This window comes from Bombus huntii, unplaced genomic scaffold, assembly GCF_024542735.1.
Source record: "Bombus huntii isolate Logan2020A unplaced genomic scaffold, iyBomHunt1.1 ctg00000120.1, whole genome shotgun sequence".
NCBI lineage: Eukaryota > Metazoa > Arthropoda > Insecta > Hymenoptera > Apidae > Bombus > Bombus huntii.
The window spans coordinates 104,674-122,880 of record NW_026099370.1 but is presented as its reverse complement, the minus strand read 5'-3'; the positions used below and the strand labels follow the sequence as shown (position 1 = coordinate 122,880).

At 46.4% G+C, this 18,207-nt stretch overlaps 1 protein-coding gene across 1 annotated transcript; it reads right to left on the bottom strand.

Annotated features, from left to right (window-relative positions):
- Nucleotides 1–4,585: 4,585 nt before the first annotated feature.
- On the bottom strand, nt 4,586–9,410 carry LOC126877100 (uncharacterized). Its single transcript, XM_050639938.1, has 3 exons — nt 8,915–9,410; nt 5,249–8,206; nt 4,586–5,139 (listed from the first exon to the last, which is right to left on the bottom strand). The coding sequence occupies exons 1-3, from the start codon at nt 9,408–9,410 to the stop codon at nt 4,586–4,588; spliced, it is 4,008 nt and encodes a 1,335-aa protein (XP_050495895.1).
- Nucleotides 9,411–18,207: the final 8,797 nt, after the last annotated feature.

Below are 18,207 nucleotides of genomic sequence, written 5' to 3'. Positions count from 1 at the left end.
TTATTTTTCTTTCTCCTTCTGCAGAAGAGTTAAGACTATTTGTATCCTCCCTATATTTGTCTATTATACATCCTACATACTTTCGCAAATAACAAAAAATAGCAAGGTCAGATATAGCTTCAATGTATACGGTCATCACAATGAAATGTGAATTACCTTCGGCAGATCTAAAATATTAAACGTGAAACGATGATCTTAATTTGGAATAGATTATAGATACACAATCTGTTCGTTTTTTCCTTTCTTAGCAATGATCTGTTCCATTGTCAAACAAGTATTTCCCTCAGTAGCCGGATGAAATGCAAATTTATATCGTATTATGCTTATCATTATACTGCAAGTACTTTGAATCACTGAAATTGCAGAACCATTTCCTGTTATTGAATGCAAAACATACAGCACGAACACGTTTTCCATTATCAAAAAACGCCATACAAATGTCTCATACATTGTATTAAAGTGATAAGAGATAGACACAGCACCAAGCCTGCAGCTTATAATACAACAATTTGCACCAGTTTCTCAATTTTCCCCAATTATATTCAATGTTTACAATAATCATCCTTTGTTGCGACCGTTCGCGGTGAGACGCGTTCGCTAGGATAACGCGTCAGAGAGAGGCGTAAATTCTCGCTACGATTATGTTAATCGACGCCGCGAAATAGTCGTTCCCCTGTTTCGGTTAAGATAACAGAGGTGGTTTAATGAATGTAACACTGTATTGACAGGTTAACGTAGAATAATATATTTTACAATAATATGATGAATATATTACAGAAATTAGACTCGACTTTGCGATCTCTCTAGATTAATTCGTTTGCTCGTCAGATTTGTCGAAGTGTCACGTTTGACTCGTCAGAAGGAACTGATCGCCCTTCGATTATTCCTTTGCCTCATTTGGAAGACGACCCCCACTATGCACGAGTCACGCCACCGCTCGCGCCTATGATCACGTATGCCTCTTCTTGTTTGAAAATCGTAACGGTCAAAAATCGACGTTTCTAGAGCTCGCTGCTTGGCGACAACTATGCTCTCGTCGATACATTGTATATGATCCGGAGGGCAGATAAGATGGTCTGCCTGCGACGTTGTAGAACCGCGAGCGACGGTTAGAAAATATAGCCTCTGGTGAGCCTCGTGGCGTAACATACTCCCCCCGTTGAGAGGGTACCGATCAAGTAATATAGTATGATGTTGTGAGGATCTCTGGTCAGACTTCGGTGCTGTTGATTGTTTCGGAGTCATCTGGAGTCGTTATGCTCGGTAGTGGTACCATCCGCTTGATGCTCCGATCCAGGGTGCTCGTTGCTGTTCGAACGGTAGCCGTCCGTATGATGCCGTCTGCGCCTGGATGGACCTTGATGATTTTGCCCAATGGCCATTGCATTGGGGGAACGTTGTCTTCTCGGAGAATGACGATGGTGCCTTCTCGTATGAAGTGACGGCCCTTGCTCCATTTGTTTCGGATGTCTAGCTCATTCAGGTACTCTCGTTGCCAGCGGCGCCAGAAATGTTGTTTGACCTTTTGAATATGTTGCCAGCTGGAGAGACGATTGGATGGAGTGTCCCTGAAATCTCGTTCTCGAAAACTTGTTAAAGAATATCCGATGAGAAAGTGACCGGGAGTGAGGACAAGATGATCGTTTGGATCAGATGATACTTTTTTTTTTTTGTACGTGGAGAAATCCTCATGGACACTCCGCTGCTGCACTAATCGCGTAACAGCAGAGTAGTGTCGGACTCCTACCGCCTAAAACTCCACGATGACCATCTTATGCGCGTGACAGAGGTGCTCCAGGAATCTCTTATGAATTAACTTCAGTTGCATTCCCTTCTCGCGTTCTCCTGTTCGAGCCGGCTATTGAGTAGGCGTTAGGGTGAGGTTGTTGCCCCTAGTGATGTCACTTCTTCTGGTCGTAGTCCGTTGGGGTGGTGGCGGGGTGGCTCTGGGTCGTCTGACTGCCTTCCGTCTCCATCGTCTTATCCTGCAGGGGTGAGAGTTTTTCTTCCTCTCCCTTTCCGCTCGCTCCTTCGCGAGCATAACTCGCTCGCAGAAGAGGCGGACGGCCTCGTATTCCTGTGACCCTCTCAACATCGCTTCCACAATCGCTGAGGGGATCAACGTTTCTCCTATGGCGTGCCGCCAGGGTGTAGCGGGGCAGCTCCCACGCCGGACAGAGCTCCAGGGTGTGCTGCGCTGTGTCCCTGTCCTCTCCGCAGTCGTGGCAGATGTCTGTCGTCTCTCGCCTTATTCTCTTCAGGAACTCGCCGAACACGCCGTGTCCGGAGAGTACTTGTGTCATCCTGAATGTGAGTGGGAGGCCGTGGCGGCTCCTCCATGCCCCCCAGTTTGGTAGGACCGCATCCGCGCCTCGGTGTTCGCTTCTCCCGTTGATCAGTTGGGATCGCCACAGGTTCCATGTGTCCTCCTCGGCGGTTCCTGTGTCGTTTGGAGCCGCCTGCTCGGTGGGGTCTTCTCCCGGGTGCCATTCTCTCCGGCGGGTGTATCTCTTTTTGAGCGCCAGCGCCCGCAGCTCCCCCGGGGGGGACGCGGCTAGGGTGGACGCCGACGCGTGCGACACCGTCCGGTATCCCCTAATGATTCTGATGGCGGTCATTCTGTGCAGCCTTCTCAGGAGCAGAATGCTGCGACGGCTTGCCATCAGGTCGTCCGCCCATACTGGGGCCCCGTACATCACTCGTGACCGAACGACGCCCTCGTAAAGTCGGCGCACCGCGTCTCCGGCCCCGCCGATGTTCGGTAGTAGGCCGCACAGGGCATTGGCAGCCGCTGACACCTTCGGGATCAGTGAGTCGAAGTGCGGCTCGAACGTCCACTGGCTGTCGATGGTGAGTCCCAGATACTTCATCTGTGATCCCACCCGGACGGTTTTACCTGCCATGTTTATGCATAGGCCGGGCGGTGGTGTCCCTCGCCTCTTCCTGTCAAAGAACCAGGTGGCCTCCGACTTCGCAGGGGAGACTCTCAGGCCCAGTTCGTTCACGGCACGGGTCGCACAGGCCGTTGCGATTCCGCCAATGCGCAGCGTCTCGTGCCAGCCACGACCCTCGACCAGGATTAGGGTGTCGTCCGCATAGCATACAATGGCCGCGCCTAGGGGTAGCGGGCATCGTAGTACCTCGTCGTACGCAACGTTCCATAGTATGGGGCCCAGCACCGAGCCCTGCGGGACGCCACGCTCAACGGATCGCTTTTCGTCTCCTTCCTTACTGGTCTAACACACCCACCTGTCGTCGAGGTAGGCTCGGATCAATCGGACGAGGTAGCTGGGAACCTCGAAGTGCTCCAGGGCCGTCACTATCCTATCCCATGGCACGGTGTTGAACGCGTTGACGATGTCCAGGGAAACCGCCAGCGCCACGCCTTTCCGGGAGACCATGTCCTCCGCAATCGCTCGTGCGCGTCTGACCGCGTCAATCGTCGAGCCCCCCTTCCGGAAGCCGTACTGGCTTTCGTGCAAACCTGGCACTTGGACCGCTATGTGTCGTTCCAAGCGGGCGGCGACTACCCTCTCGAGTAGTTTGCCGACCTCCTCCAGTAGGCATATCGGCCGGTACGCTGACGGCGAGGTCGTCGGTCGGCCCTCTTTATGGAGCAGGACCAGCCTCGCCGTCCGCCACGCCCGGGGGTAGACTCCCTCCCTCAGGCATCTTGTGAAGAGGTGCCGGAGTCTGGGGGCCATGACCCCCATCACTTCCCCCCAGATCCGGCCAGGGATTCCGTCCGGGCCCGGTGCCACGTTGCGGACGGTCATTCTTCTGGTTGCCTCCCATATCTCCTCCTCCGTGACTTCCCAGTCGTCCCTCCATTCCAGCGGTCGTGTCGTTTACCGTGGCCGTTCCGCCGCTCTGTTCTCTTGTGGGGGAAAGAGCGTTCCGGTGATCCGCGTCAGCAGCGCAGGTTCCATTTCCGCCGTTGTCAGGGTGCCCTTCGCGCGTAGTTTCTGTGTCACTGTATGCCCTCCCCCATGGGTCCGACTCGACTGTTTCGACCAGTTCGGACCAGGCACAGTCCTTCGCTTTTTTAATTTCCCTTTGTAGCGAGCACCGTAGCGCGCGGTACGTCCGGTAGCGCAAGGAGACTTCTTCTTCGTCGCGTCGTCGCCAGCGGCAGGCCCTTAGGTACTGTCTTCGGGCCCGGACACATCTCGTCCTCAGTTCCGCGATGTCGGGGTTCCACCAGTAAACTGCTCTGCTTCGCACCGTGCCCGGTGTGGCCCGTGGCATGGATGCGTCGCAGATTGCTGTCATGGCTTGTCGCAGGTTCTCGGCCTCCTCTTCCACGTCTGCTTCGGTCGTCGTTGTCGAGGCCTCCCAGCTCCAAGCTGTTGCTATAGCCGCCGCCCGGAGTAGATCTTCATTCCTCTCCTTTATTTTCCATCTAGGCGGTAAGCGCGCGTGTCTCCCCCTCGGCGGGCCGCGCCCGTCGTTTGTCGTCGGCATTCCAGGTCCAGGTGCGTCCACCTCCATCAATATGTAGAGGTGGTCCGACAGCGTCTCGACCCCTTCGGCCACTCTCCAGCCTGAGATCCGCCTGAATGCCTCGGGGGAGGCCCATGTTATGTCAACAATGGAGCTCCCTCTGCACGTCACGCAGGTACTGGTCGAGCCCCTGTTCACTAACAGAAGTCCAAGTCCCGCGGCCCAGTTCGATAGCGTGCGGCCGCGCGTTGGCCGTGGCGTTCCCCCATTCCGTGGAGTGCGCGTTGAAGTCTCCCAGGACGAGCACTTGTCGTGGGAGTCGTCGCCTGACGCAGTCGCCAACTCCGTCTAGGAATTCTTCGAACGCTGCCCGTCCGCTGTTAGGTGACACGTACACCCCCACCACCATCATCCCTGCCCACTCGACCGCGGCGTATCCGTTGCCGCGTTCCAGCAGGGCTCCGTGGACGAACGCCCCGGGCGTTGATGTCCAGGTGAGCAACCGACAACCATTCCGTCCTCCTTTAACTCCTCCTTGTCCAAGCCGGACGTCCCGTATCCACACCCGTTTTGCGCTCACAGGCACTAGTCCTCCACTCTGGTTACCTCCCTTGCCCAGGCTCTCCAGTTTTCCGGAGATTTCGATTACGCACGCAGCTCCGTCCTCTCTACGTCTGCCTCCCATGTATCCCCACCCTGTGTTGTAATGGATCAGATGATACTGGAGTCAGCGGACGGGAGTTGAGGATAGACTCGATTTCAATGATAAGTGTATTTAAATTTTCGAATGTCAAGAGCTCGTTACCTGCGACACGCCTGAAATGTCGTTTGAAGGATTTCACTGCAGCTTCCCATAGCCCTCCGAAGTGAGGTGAGTTGGGAGGAATGAAGAGCCATTCGATCCGTCGGTCGACTAAAAAGGATTGAACCTTTACCTTATGATCGTCGGATTGCAGGAGATTTCGGAGCTCTCGTAATTCATTGTTGGCGCCAACGAAGATGGTACCGTTGTCGGAGTAAATTGTCACACAGAATTCTCGGTGAGCGATGAATCTTCGCAGAGCAGCAATGAAGGCCTCGCTAGTGAGGTCGCTGACCAGCTCGATGTGGACTGCTTTGACTTCAAGACATATAAAGATTGCTACATATACCTTAATTTTGCGTCGGTTGCGATCCTTTCGTTCTTTGATGTAAAACGGTCCGCAATAATCTATTCCGACGTTGGTAAACGGTCGAGATTCCGTTATCCGTGAGGCTGGGAGGTCGCCCAATACGTAATCCACTGGAGGTGGATTAGCTCGGCAGCAACGGACGAACATCTTCAGCGTGCTCCAAACGTGACTACGGCCGTCGATAGGCCAATAAGATCTTCTTAAGGCGTATAAGGTAGCTTGAGTTCCGGAGTGGAGATTGATGAGGTGTTCATGCTCGATTATGAGTGCTGTGACTGAGGATTTGGGTACAATGATTGGGTGTTTCTGACTGAACGGCATTGGTGAGTGACTGAGTCGGCCTCCGACTCGCAACATCCCGTCTTTGTCCAGAAATGGATTGAGTCGTTGCAGCTTCCCCTTCACTGCAGAATTTCGATCTGTTCGGAGAGTGCGGATTTCATCTGAAAAATAACAGAATTGTAACAGTTTGACCAATTTGTTATGCGCATTGGTTAAATCATGTGTGGTTAGAGGTCTCCCTCGATCCTGTTTTTGTCTCCATCGGAGGCAACGAGCGGTAATTCTAATCAGCTTGGGCCAAGAAGAAAATCTCTCCAGTAGACTGTGGTCAGCAGGAGTCACGGCCAGACATGTTGCTTTCTTCTCCTCTGGTATTTCAGTTAATGGTACTGGGTTCCACGTCGGCCAGTATCTTTCTGGTTGTTGGAGCCATTCCGGACCATGTTGCCAAATGGTTGGTCGCAGGAAATCTTCGGGTGATTGGCCTCGAGATATGAGATCTGCAGGGTTATCGGCAGTGGGAATGTGACGCCAATCTGAGGTGTGAGTCTTCTGCTGAATTTCTGTCACACGATCAGCGACAAAGGTTTTCAGCGTATGGGGTGATGTATTGATCCAATGAAGTACGATTGTAGAATCCGTCCAGTAAACAGTCCGAGAAATGTTGCTTGGTAAAGCTTGAAGGACTGTGGTGGCCAATGATGCGAGAAGAAGTGCTCCACTCAGTTCCAGCCTTGGAATGGTTTGTGATTTCAGTGGAGCCACCTTTGATTTTGCAGTGAGGAGTCGTGTCCAGACATGACCATCCGGAGTGATGGTGCGAAGGTAAACGCATGCCCCATAAGCCCTTTCGCTAGCGTCACAGAACCCGTGTAATTTAATTTCCGCTGCAGCCTTGATTATCGTTTTACGTGGAAACTTCACGTTATTCAATAATGGCAGCTGTGCATAATATTTGCTCCATTCCGTGTGCACGTCAGCCGGTAGAGATTCGTCCCAATCAATTTTTAAAGTCCAGAGTCGTTGGAGCAGCATCTTAGCACGAACGATCACTGGTGCCAATAATCCAGGGGGGTCGTAGATCTTGGCGATTTCGGAGCTGATTGTTCTCTTCGTGATTCGAGAGGCGGTAGAATTAATTTTTACGGAATATAGGATCGAATCGTCAAAGGAATTCCAAACCACACCCAGAGTTTTGAAGGTTTGCGATTCGCCTAGTAGCAGCTTGTCGTTTATGTCCTGCTCGAAAAGTCCTCGTAGCAGTTCCTGGTCGTTCGATGCCCATTTTCGAATGTTTAAGCCGGCCAGTTCCGTGAGCTCCGTTCTCAATGATCGTGCCTCGACCTTTCTATCAACTCCTGTGAGAACATCGTCGACGTAGAAGTCTCGCTGTAAGACCGTCGCCGCTCGTGGGTACCGATGTCCCTCGTCGTCCGCCAGTTGATTGAGGCACCGAATGGCTAGATAAGGGGCCGCTGACAGCCCGAATGTCACTGTATTAAGTTGATAGGTGTCAACTTCTCCATCAGAATTACGCCACAAAATTTGTTGAAATTTTCGATCCTCTGGACGCACAAGAAATTGTCGATACATCTTTTCGACATCGAATGTAATGACGTATTGATGAGAACGAAATCTTAGAAGGATGAAGAATAAGTCATCTTGTAGTTTCGGTCCCGTATGAAGTATGTCGTTTAATGAAACTCCGGTGGTGGTTGGTGCAGATCCGTCGTCCGTGCAGTTGTCCGTGGTAATCTTCGTCATGTGTCCTAATTCCACATATTCTTGTATCACGGCGCGATAGTCGGCTTCGAATCGTTTGTCTCGTTGGAATCGACGACAGAGGGAAATGAGTCGCTTCATCGCCATTGTCTTAGAGGATCCAAGCGAAGGAATTGTTTCGTTGAATGGGAGAGCGACCATGTATCGCCCTTCGTTGGTGCGTTGAACGTGATTTCGAAAGTGTTCTTCGCACTGTCGTTCCGCTTCCGAAATGTGTGCAGTGGGCGGTCCTTCGTCGATTTCCCAAACACGGGCGGGGTCCGCCTGTAAAGCCGTCGTGAAGGCGTGAAATGCGAGTGCTGATGATTGCGAGGTTGGGCTCCCCCCGATGACCCATCCGAATCGCGTTTTTTGCAGACGCAAGTCGGGCCCGTTTGCTTGACTGATGTCAAGTTGGCCGACACAGAGTGATGCTAGCGTTGGTCCGGCGCTCAACAATATTTCGATCGGCGCAGGCCTATGGAATCTTGGATCGGCTAGTTGGAGATTCCTCGGTATATGTATTATTGAGCGATCTACGGGTTGATCTGGGACCCAAGGCGATATTGTCGGTATGATTAGGAACGTCAAGGTGCGTTCGTATGTGCCGTCGATGGAGATGATCGTGGCCGTGATGTAACGTTTCGAGGTTGTCGATAACGTGTTGAGTGTTCCGATTGGGACCTAACGTTTCCGTTGGTTAAGTTTTAGCGAATCAGCGAGTTTTTCGGTGATAAAGTTCATGCTAGAGCCGGTGTCTAGCAGAGCTCTACAACGGAATGGTTGAACTTTATTGTTCAATATGTTGACCTGCGCTGTGACTAACAAATCGTGCTGCAGTGGTTCAGAAGGAAGCGAGGTCAATGAGTCCGTTTTCTGTGGTTCGGTCCCTAACAAGGTCGTTTGATGACGTCATTGTTTTCCTTGTCGTCTAGGACTGGACGATATATTTGATCCCGATGCCGTCGTTCGCGATAACCGAGATTCACGTTTCGGAGATGTTCGCGGAGACGATCGGGGAGACGATCGGGGAGACGTGGATGCGCGTCTCGAACGATGTGACGATCGCGGGGTCGGTGAACTAGGCGAAGATCGACCGTTGGATGATCGATCGCTCGATGATCGACCGCTCGATGATCGGCTTACACGTGGTCGTGATTTGCTATGACCATGGTCTTGATGTAGGTATGTATGGTGTCGCTGCCTGCAGATGCGACATGAACCGGCGGAGCAATGAGTAATAGCGTGTCCCTTACCTAAACAATTGGTACATAGAGACGCCCTCTTGGCGATTTCAAGGCGTTTTTTAGGCGACTTTGCTTTGAAGACATCACAATTCCATAATTCGTGTTGTCCTTGACAATTCGGACACACCAACGTATTATGTGTAGTTGTGAATGCGTAACTTCGCGGTGCGTTCGGTCGCTGACGTTTGTGTTGATCGGACTCTCTTTTTATCACGGTTGATGCTGAACTTGTCCTGTCGCCGTTCGTCCGTGTTTTCAGAAAGTCTACCAGATGCGTATATGACGGCATTTTCCTGTCCGGCAATGTGCGCTGCCATTTGCGAATGATGGCTGAGGGTAGCTTCGACGTGAATAATTTTATAAGAGCGACATTTGAGGTAACTGGTTCACCGAGTTTTTCTAGCGCTTGGAGGTTTACCTTGACCGTCTCAAGAAAATCATCTATCGCTTCGGGTGTCTCTTTGGTTATTTTCGGATAGTCAAAAATCAAGTCCCAGTGGCGCATGCAGACTTGACGGTGGCAGTCGCATTTTTCCATCAGAACGTCAATAGCGTTCGATTAATTTAACTCGGTGACATCTAACGATTGTATGCTTCGCGCGGCCTTTCCGGTCAAAGAGGATCGTAGGTAGTGGGACTTCTGCACGGGTGTAAGTCGCTCGCTTCGATCGATAGTGGATAAGAAGGAGTCGTAAAATGAATGCCAATTTTCGATGGTACCGTCGAAAGTAGGCAGGTGAATTTCAGGCAGTTTAATTGATGTCGGCTCGGCGATATTAGACTCGCAGCCTTGTGATTTCGACGACGATGCTGGTGTATCATCCATGAGAGTGTGTATTCGTATTACCAGATTGTAATATGTGTCGGTTACTTCGGAAACGCGCGCGTCGTCCATCTCGCCTAAATCTTCTAATTCCTCTTGTAACAATCGATATTGTTTCCACGTGTCGTCGAGTAGTGTCGTATAGGCCGTTAAATGGGCCTTATTCGGTTGTCTAGATTTTTCGTATTCATCGAGTCGTTTCGATAGAAAGGTAAATCGACCGATTTGAAAGCCTCGTCTCCGATGCAAGGAGGTAATTTTCTCTGTATTTTCCATTGGTATAGCAGATTGTGAGAAGAATGCAATGAACGAGCTTACCTTGCGGTTGCGAGTTTAAATGTTACTCGTCACCGTGTGTGTCTCGTTTAATGTGTAAGACGTGTTCTTACTGAAGTCGACCGTCTAGTTGTTGGCGTGAGGCTGCGTGGTTGCGTTCTTGCGTTTTCAAGAGGGTTATGCCTCTTCAAAACTGATGGTCCCTGGCGCTACTGACTTCGCTGGAGTGGTAACGCTTCTGCTGCTGTTTGTATTGGATTCACGTGGCACTGTATGATAGTGGAGGTCACTGGCGTGCACTTTTCACTTGCCACTGTATCCGGCTCGAAGGACCAAATGTTACGACCGATCGCGGAGAGACGCGGTCGCTAGGAAAACGTTTCAGCGAGAGGCGTAAATTCTCGCTACGATTATGTTAATCGACGCCGCGAAATAGTCGTTTCCCTGTTTCGGTTAAGATAACAGAGGTGGTTTAATGAATGTAACACTGTATTAACAGGTTAACATAGAATAATATATTTTACAATAATATGATGATTATGTTACAGAAATTTGACTCGACTTTGCGAACTCTCTAGATAAATTCGTTTACTCGTCAGATTTGTCGAAGAGTCACGTTTGACTCGTCAGAAGGAACTGATCGCCCTTCGATTATTCCTTTGCCTCATTTGGAAGACGACGCCCACTATGCACGAGTCACGCCACCGCTCGCGCCTATGATCACGTATGCCTCTTCTTGTGTGAAAATCGTAACGGTCAAAAATCGACGTTTCTAGAGCTCGCTGCTTGGCGACAACTATGCTCTCGTCGATACATTGTATATGATCCGGCGGGCAGATAAGATGGTCCGCCTGCGACGTTGTAGGACCACGAGCGAACGTTAGAAAATACAGCCTGTGGTGAGCCTCGTGGCGTAACATCCTGCATATAAAATTGTTACCTTTATCCAATGCATACCACCTCTCTCCTCCTCTTTAAAAATATGACCTTTATGAACTTAATGTCTCCCAAAAACGTATTTAGCAGAAAGGATTCGACATCTATAACGATCCAATTACAAACTACCAGAGCATGTGTATCATAAGCGGATCTTTAAACGCCGATTAAACGCATTCTCTATCCAATCCTGGCTGAAACATAATTACTCGCACCCCCAGTAACCCACCTCTAAGTCATTCCAATCAACGTACTATGCAAACACGAATCCAACGCGTTCCAGGAATACAAACAACTGCCTGTAGCTGTTTAGCTGTACACGACGAGTATAATTATTTCGGGTACTCCTCCAGTACAAAACAGACACCCAAACGACAATATTTCAACACAAAAATATTTAAAACAATAGTTATAAAAGCATGATACTTAATACCGCGCTTGACATCAGGTATAATCAAAAATAAATTTCTTCAAAAAAATTTCAAGTTAAATCTTTAGCTTGTGTAATTGTATCAAACTTGCTCAATTAACAACGAGCAATTTCCATCGTGTTTTGACAACTGACTCATCGATGATGTTTTTCCTTGGAATTGAAAAAGGAATGTGCATAGTTTTGTCCTCCGTCCACACTCAAAATACTATCTACATGCTATAATTAGGGATTCAATTTTATAATACGTTGCCTCACTTTCCATCACTGCTTTCCTACTATCAGTCACTTGAACTGTAATATAAACCAGTCTTTTATTTCCAATACTATTCTGCATACCATTTATCAGGAACAATACATTTTATTTGTTAATTTAATAACATGCGAAGTTCCTCACTTGTCCTAACATTAATCAATGGATAAGTGAATTGAAATCTGTGAATATAAGTATCTAGTAATACAACTTCCGAACCGACGTAATTTGTTACGTCGCGTAACATTCTACTTAGCCCAGGCCACACACCGCGGGCAAGATGGCAACCAGATGTTTTCGGATACTCACTGCGTACGCTCAATAGTCTCAAGTACCTTCCATAAATCTCAGGAATTTCCTAGTCGAGGTCCTCCAAACTGAACAAACGTCTGTTTTCGAAGCATTTCTAAAGACCTTTGTCTACTACGGCTTGACAAGGGAAGTTTTTCTCACGTATGATGCAACATTCCTCCCACTAACCACTTTCTCTCGTGGGCGGTTAAGACCCTTCGTTTAACCAATTAACAACGAAGCCTATTCCCTCACTCTCCTAACTAAAATCGTCACCAACAAATCCGATGGCCCCGTGCGCTAGACACACCCATCCTTAGCTTTCCTCCGCCACAGAATCCTCTCCGAACCACACTGATTTTACATCCTTCGAACAGTCAACATCCTTTGACCGGGAATACACCCGTAGATCAGTCACTCACTCATCTCGTACATACACACCAGCGTAAGTGTCTTCTTTACAAGTTGTCAGAATAAACGGTGATATATAACTTACTATACTGTGTCATATTCATTTAACCACCTCTGTTATCTTAACCGAAACAGGGGGAACGACGATTTCGCGGCGTCGATTAACCGAATCGTTTTCCTCGCAACCGCGTCTCTCCGCGAAGGGTCGTAACATTTGGTCCTTCGAGCCAGATTCAGTGTCAAGTGAAAAGTGCACACCAGTGACACCCACTATCATACAGTGCCACGTGAATCCAACATAACCAGCAGCGGAAGCGATACCACCCCAGCGAGGTCAGTAACGTCAAGGGCCGTCACCCTTGAAGAGGTATAATTCGGTGGTTGAAACGCAACCACGCAGCCTCCTGCCGCAACTGGACAATCGTCAACAGAAGTAAGTTATAACCACTCCATTCTCAATTATATAACAAATAATGGCAACCGGAAACGAACTTGCCGCCTTGCGTCGACGCCGGGGCCAATATACCGGCCACTTTACACGCTTAAGAAAAAAACTGGACGTAATCGAACAATCCGGCTGTCCGCGAGAGGCCAAGTTTATCCAAATCAAAAATCGTCTGGAAATCTATGAGATGGAACTCCGCGTCATTTAAAACGAGATTGTGAGCATAGACGAGGAAGCGAGCGAGCGCGGCCTTGAAATAGCAGACGAGTACAAAAAATTAGTACTCCGAGTAAGCAATCAGTTAAACCACATACGACTAACTACGACGTCACAATCGACCAACGACGAATCAGCTCGCGAGACTGCTTCGCTTAAATTACCGGAGAATCATTTTCCGGGACATAATGCGATGACGCCACCTTCGCCATTGCCACAAGGGCCCACGGATAAAGTACCCACCATGGCGAATTCACAACCACCAGAATATAGCAGCAACACGTCTATCAGGATCCAGGGAAACAATAATAATCTAAACAGTAACGCTATTCAGACTCCGCCGACGGAGAAGATCGCATCGACTCGAACGCCGATCTCGTCGCGAGTCACGCGTAACTCATTGCATGACACCTGCAGCTCATCACCTACACGCGACTTGACGACAAACAAGTTCGCGTCCGCATTATCTCGACCGTCCTACCCAAGGACACTGTTAGGGAAGTGATACATTTACACTGTACATGAGAGTGTGTGTGTAAGGGTTAGAGGGCGTCAAGGTCTTAGTGGAGACAAAAGACTGTTGCCAGATGTTAGAAGAATCTAGGATAGTCGGTTGGCGACAAGCGTGCGTGCAAGACGTTCTTCAGAGAGTAATATAGATGTATAACTGTGGTGTGTGAAATATAGTCAATTATTTGTATTTCCAAATCCTCGAATTTCCTTAACATGGTAGCAGAGCATGGTTACTAGTTTTGCAAGATATTTAGTGCGTGGTTAGGATCTTGCGAGTGAGTTTTCAGTAAAGAAAAAAAGACTTTCAGAGGAAAAATATACTTCGAGCACGTAGTAAGAAAAGAAAAAAAGGAAGAATCAATTAAAATGGAGAGATCGGAAATCATGATACCTATATTCGATGGTGAGGATTATGGAATGTGGAAGCAAAGAATCACGATGTTTCTCAAATATAAGGAATGCGAGGTTGTTACAACTAGAATGAAGAACGAAAGAGACGATGAAGACCGGGACAAAAAGGATTTGAAGGCGATAAATATAATTTGTAGTGCAATAAAGAACAGACAATTGGAGTATGTTAGGGAAGGAAAAACGGCGTATGATATAATAAAATGGTTCGATGAAATGTACTTGAAAGAATCGACGGCACTGCAGATAGTATGCAGAAGGAGATTGGAAAACATAAGACTGGAGAACTACAGTGATTCAGCATCATTCTTTAACGATTTCGAAAAATTAATAAACGAATTAAAAAGTGCGGGCGCACAAGTAAGTGAGAGGGAAAAGCTGAATTACATGCTGAATACGTTACCCGAAGAATACAGCTACATAGCGGACGTAATAGACGCATTGAAAGAAGAGAATCAAACGGTAGCGTATGTGAAAAATAAAATAGAAATAGCAGAGAAGAAAAATAAATCCAATCGAGGAGAAAGACAAACCAACGCCTTTTCTGCAAAAAAGGAAGGATGCTTCAGATGTGGAAGATTAGGACACTTTGCGAGAGAGTGTCAAAATGGCGTCCAAGCGGGAAGCAGTAACGGCTATTGGCATTGGCCAACACGTGGCCGAAACAGAGAAAGAGGGAACAAAGGCAATACGAGCAGTGGACGTGGAAACTTTCATCGTCAATCAAGAACCGGCACGGGCGAGCATGGAAACTCAAGAGCAGGCATATGGATAGCAACGGCGCACGCAGCAAACAGCAGTGAGACGAATGAAATAAGTAAGAACGAAATAGTGTGGCTATTAGATAGCGGTTGTACCGATCACATAATTAATGATATAAATTATTTTGATAAATCTATCGACCTAAGAGAACCGGTAAATATATATTTAGGCGATAATAGACCGATAAAAGCGTCAAAAGTTGGGAATGTTATAAGTTATTTTGAAGCATTCGGAAAACAAAATGAAATAAATATGAGGAAAGTATTTTACGCGAAAGAAATGTCCGCAAATTTGATTAGTTTAGGTAAACTAACAGACAATAAGAATACGGTTATTTCCAAAGGAAATATTGCGAAAGTAATAGATGAGGATAATAAACTTACAGCTGTAGCGTTCAAAGAGAATGGGACATATAGAATAAAAAGTATATTGAAAGGGAAGAAGCACTTAGTAAACAGCGCCGAACGTAGTGGTATGAGTAAAAAGGAAAGATGGCATAGGATGCTAGGACACGTAAATTTTAAATACTTAAAGATTTTGGGTAAAGAGCAGCTAGTGACTGGCATACCGAATGAATTTGAAATGGAACTTTTGAAATGTAGGGTGTGTATAGAAAGCAAAATGCATAACTTACCTTTCAAAAATAATCGAACTAAGGCTAGGGAAATAATGGAAATTATTCATACGGACGTATGTGGTCCCTTTAAGACTGCGGCGGATTGGTGCCAACAGGACGCCGACAGATCCGAGGCATCAACGCGGTCGTAACACCTCCCGGGCGATTCGCGGGTACCAACCGCCAACACCAGAGGGCTACTACGACGACAACGAGTCTGTCTGTCTCGCTAGCGATCGAATATAGGGTGTCACGATACAAATACCGCACCTAGCGAGAGACTCCCTCTGCGTCTAAGGCAGGGACTACCGGGCATAGCCTTACTGACGAGTCCACCGGTAGTCCCGGGACGAAACGCGAATTCTCTTTTCACCTGGCAGCAACTACTCCACTACAAGACTACCGGATTCAATGGAGAAAAATATTTTATTTCATCTATCGATGATTATAGTAAAATAGCTAGGATCTATTGTATAAAATCAAAAGATGAGGTCTTTGATTCTTTCGTACCGTTCGTAAATGAAGCCGAAAATTTAACGGGCAAGAGGTTAAAAATATTAAGATGCGATAATGGCAAAGAATATTTAAATAATCGAATTTATAAATTTGCTAGGGATAAAGGTATAAGAATAAATAATTGCCCAACATACGTACATGAATTAAACGGGACAGCGGAAAGGTATAATAGAACAGTGATGGACATGGCGCGTTGCTTGTTAGCGGAAGAGAAAGTACATAAAAGGTACTGGCCGGAAATAGCTTGTACAGCGGTATACTTGAAATATCGAATATTAGCGAATACTATAGAGAGAAAGACACCTTTTGAAATATTCTTCGGGAGAAAACCAAGTGTTAAAAATCTACATCTATATGGAAGTAAAGTTTTTGTAAGAAGGCCAGAACAAAAGAGAGTTTCCAAATGGGACAAGAAGGCAGATATGGGAATTTTATCAGGATATAGTGAAGTAGGATACAGAGTCTTATTAGGTGGGAAAATAACAATAGCTAGACATGTAGAGGTCATAGAGACAGACACTAAATGTATCGGTTTTGAGGAAAACTCATTAGAGGCAGATTAGAGAAATGATAGCGAAGATAACTATTCATTGGATGGTATGGATAAGGAAGAGTTAGAAGGTAGGGAAGATGAAAATGATAGTAGTACTGAAAGCTCAAACACCACTAGGAGATCTACACGTATTAAGAAAACTCCAGTAAGGTATCCAGGCTATGGATAAGGAAATAGAATGTCTCTATAAGAATAAAACTTGGAAATTGGTAGAAAGGGTAAAAGGCAAAGAAGTATTAGATGTAAAATGGGTTTACACGAAAAAATCAGAGGACAGGTATAAGGCTAGATTAGTGGTAAGGGGATTTCAACAAAGAAACGTAGCCGATGACATATATTCTCCAGTGGCGAGTAATCAGACCTTTAAGATATTGCTATCATATTGTTGTCAAAATGGATTAATAATTGAGCAAATGGATGTAGAAACTGCCTTTTTAAATGGTGAAGTAACCTCGGAGGTATATGTAAATCAACCAAAGGGATATGCGGACGGAACGAATAGAGTTTGTAAATTATCGAAAGCGCTTTATGGGTTAAAAGAAAGTCCGAGGGACTGGTATGAGTGTTTTGATAAGTATGTGACGAGATTAGGTTTTAAGAAGAACAATATAGAGCTGTGCCTATATACTTATGGAGAGGGAGAAAATGTTGTTTATGTGTTAATATACGTAGACGATTTGTTGATTTATAGTGAAAACAAAGGGAAGATACAAAGTGTAAAGAAAATTATTAACTGATAAATTTAAAATGAAAGATTTAGGTGAAGTAAAAGAATATCTTGGAAGAAATATAGAGTATGATTGTTTAATAAATGAAATGAGATTAAGCCAAAAGAAATACATAGAATCATTAGCAAACAAATATAAATTACATAACAGCAAATTGTACTGTACACCTATGGAGACCAACTTAAAAATTGAAAAAGCTGAAATAAATAGAGAGGACATTGGATACAAGAATTTAATTGGCGCATTGCTGTATATTAGTGTAAATACCAGACCCGATATAAGTTATAGTGTGAATTATCTGAGTAGATTTCAAGATTGTTGTAACGAGACACATTTTAAATATGCCTTGCGAATATTGAAATATTTGTACCGGACTAGAGATTTAGGGCTACATTATAAAAGAAATGAAAAGTGCGAAACGATAGATTGTTATGTGGACGCTGATTGGGCAGGAGATCATATAGATAGGAAATCGACTTCTGGGTATGTAATTAGATTGTATGGAAATGTAATTGGATGGAAGTCTAAAAAAACAAAGGTGTGTGACAAAAGCCTCGACGTATGCAGAGTATGTTGCTCTATCGGAAGCGGTGAGCGAAGTAATGACTATCAGAGAACTAATGAAAATCTTCGATGTAAATGTAGACGATAACCCTGTAAAAATCTATGAGGACGACTCTGGAGTAATGAGTATAGCAAAATACGGAACTTTTACAAAAAATTCTAAACACATTGAAGTTCATTACCACTACGTTCACGAGTACGTAAAGGAAAATAAGATAAACATGATAAAAGTAAGTCCAGAAGAAAACACTGCGGATATTTTTACGAAGGCACTGTGTAGAGAGAAATTTGAAAGGTTTAGGTCATGGATGAATGTAAAAGAAGAGAAATGTAAATAAAGCGATAAATGTTAAATATTTTGTTAATTCGACAAGTATGTAAATAAAATTAAGTGTACAGTATAAATGTAAGGAGGCGTGTTAGGGAAGTGATACATTTACACTGTACATGAGAGTGTGTGTGTAAGGGTTAGAGGGCGTCAAGGTCTTAGTGGAGACAAAAGACTGTTGCCAGATGTTAGAAGAATCTAGGATAGTCGGTTGGCGACAAGCGTGCGTGCAA

Excerpts from the sequence above, each read along its gene's own strand:
- LOC126877100 (XM_050639938.1), bottom strand. The coding sequence starts at position 9,410 with ATGCGCCACTGGGACTTGATTTTTGACTATCCGAAAATAACCAAAGAG. Across the intron at positions 8,207-8,914 it reads TCTATGTACCAATTGTTTAG|ATCAACCCGTAGATCGCTCA; the intron begins GTAAGGGACACG and ends CTTGGGTCCCAG. Across the intron at positions 5,140-5,248 it reads ACATTTCAGGCGTGTCGCAG|GGTGGGGATACATGGGAGGC; the intron begins GTAACGAGCTCT and ends ATTACAACACAG.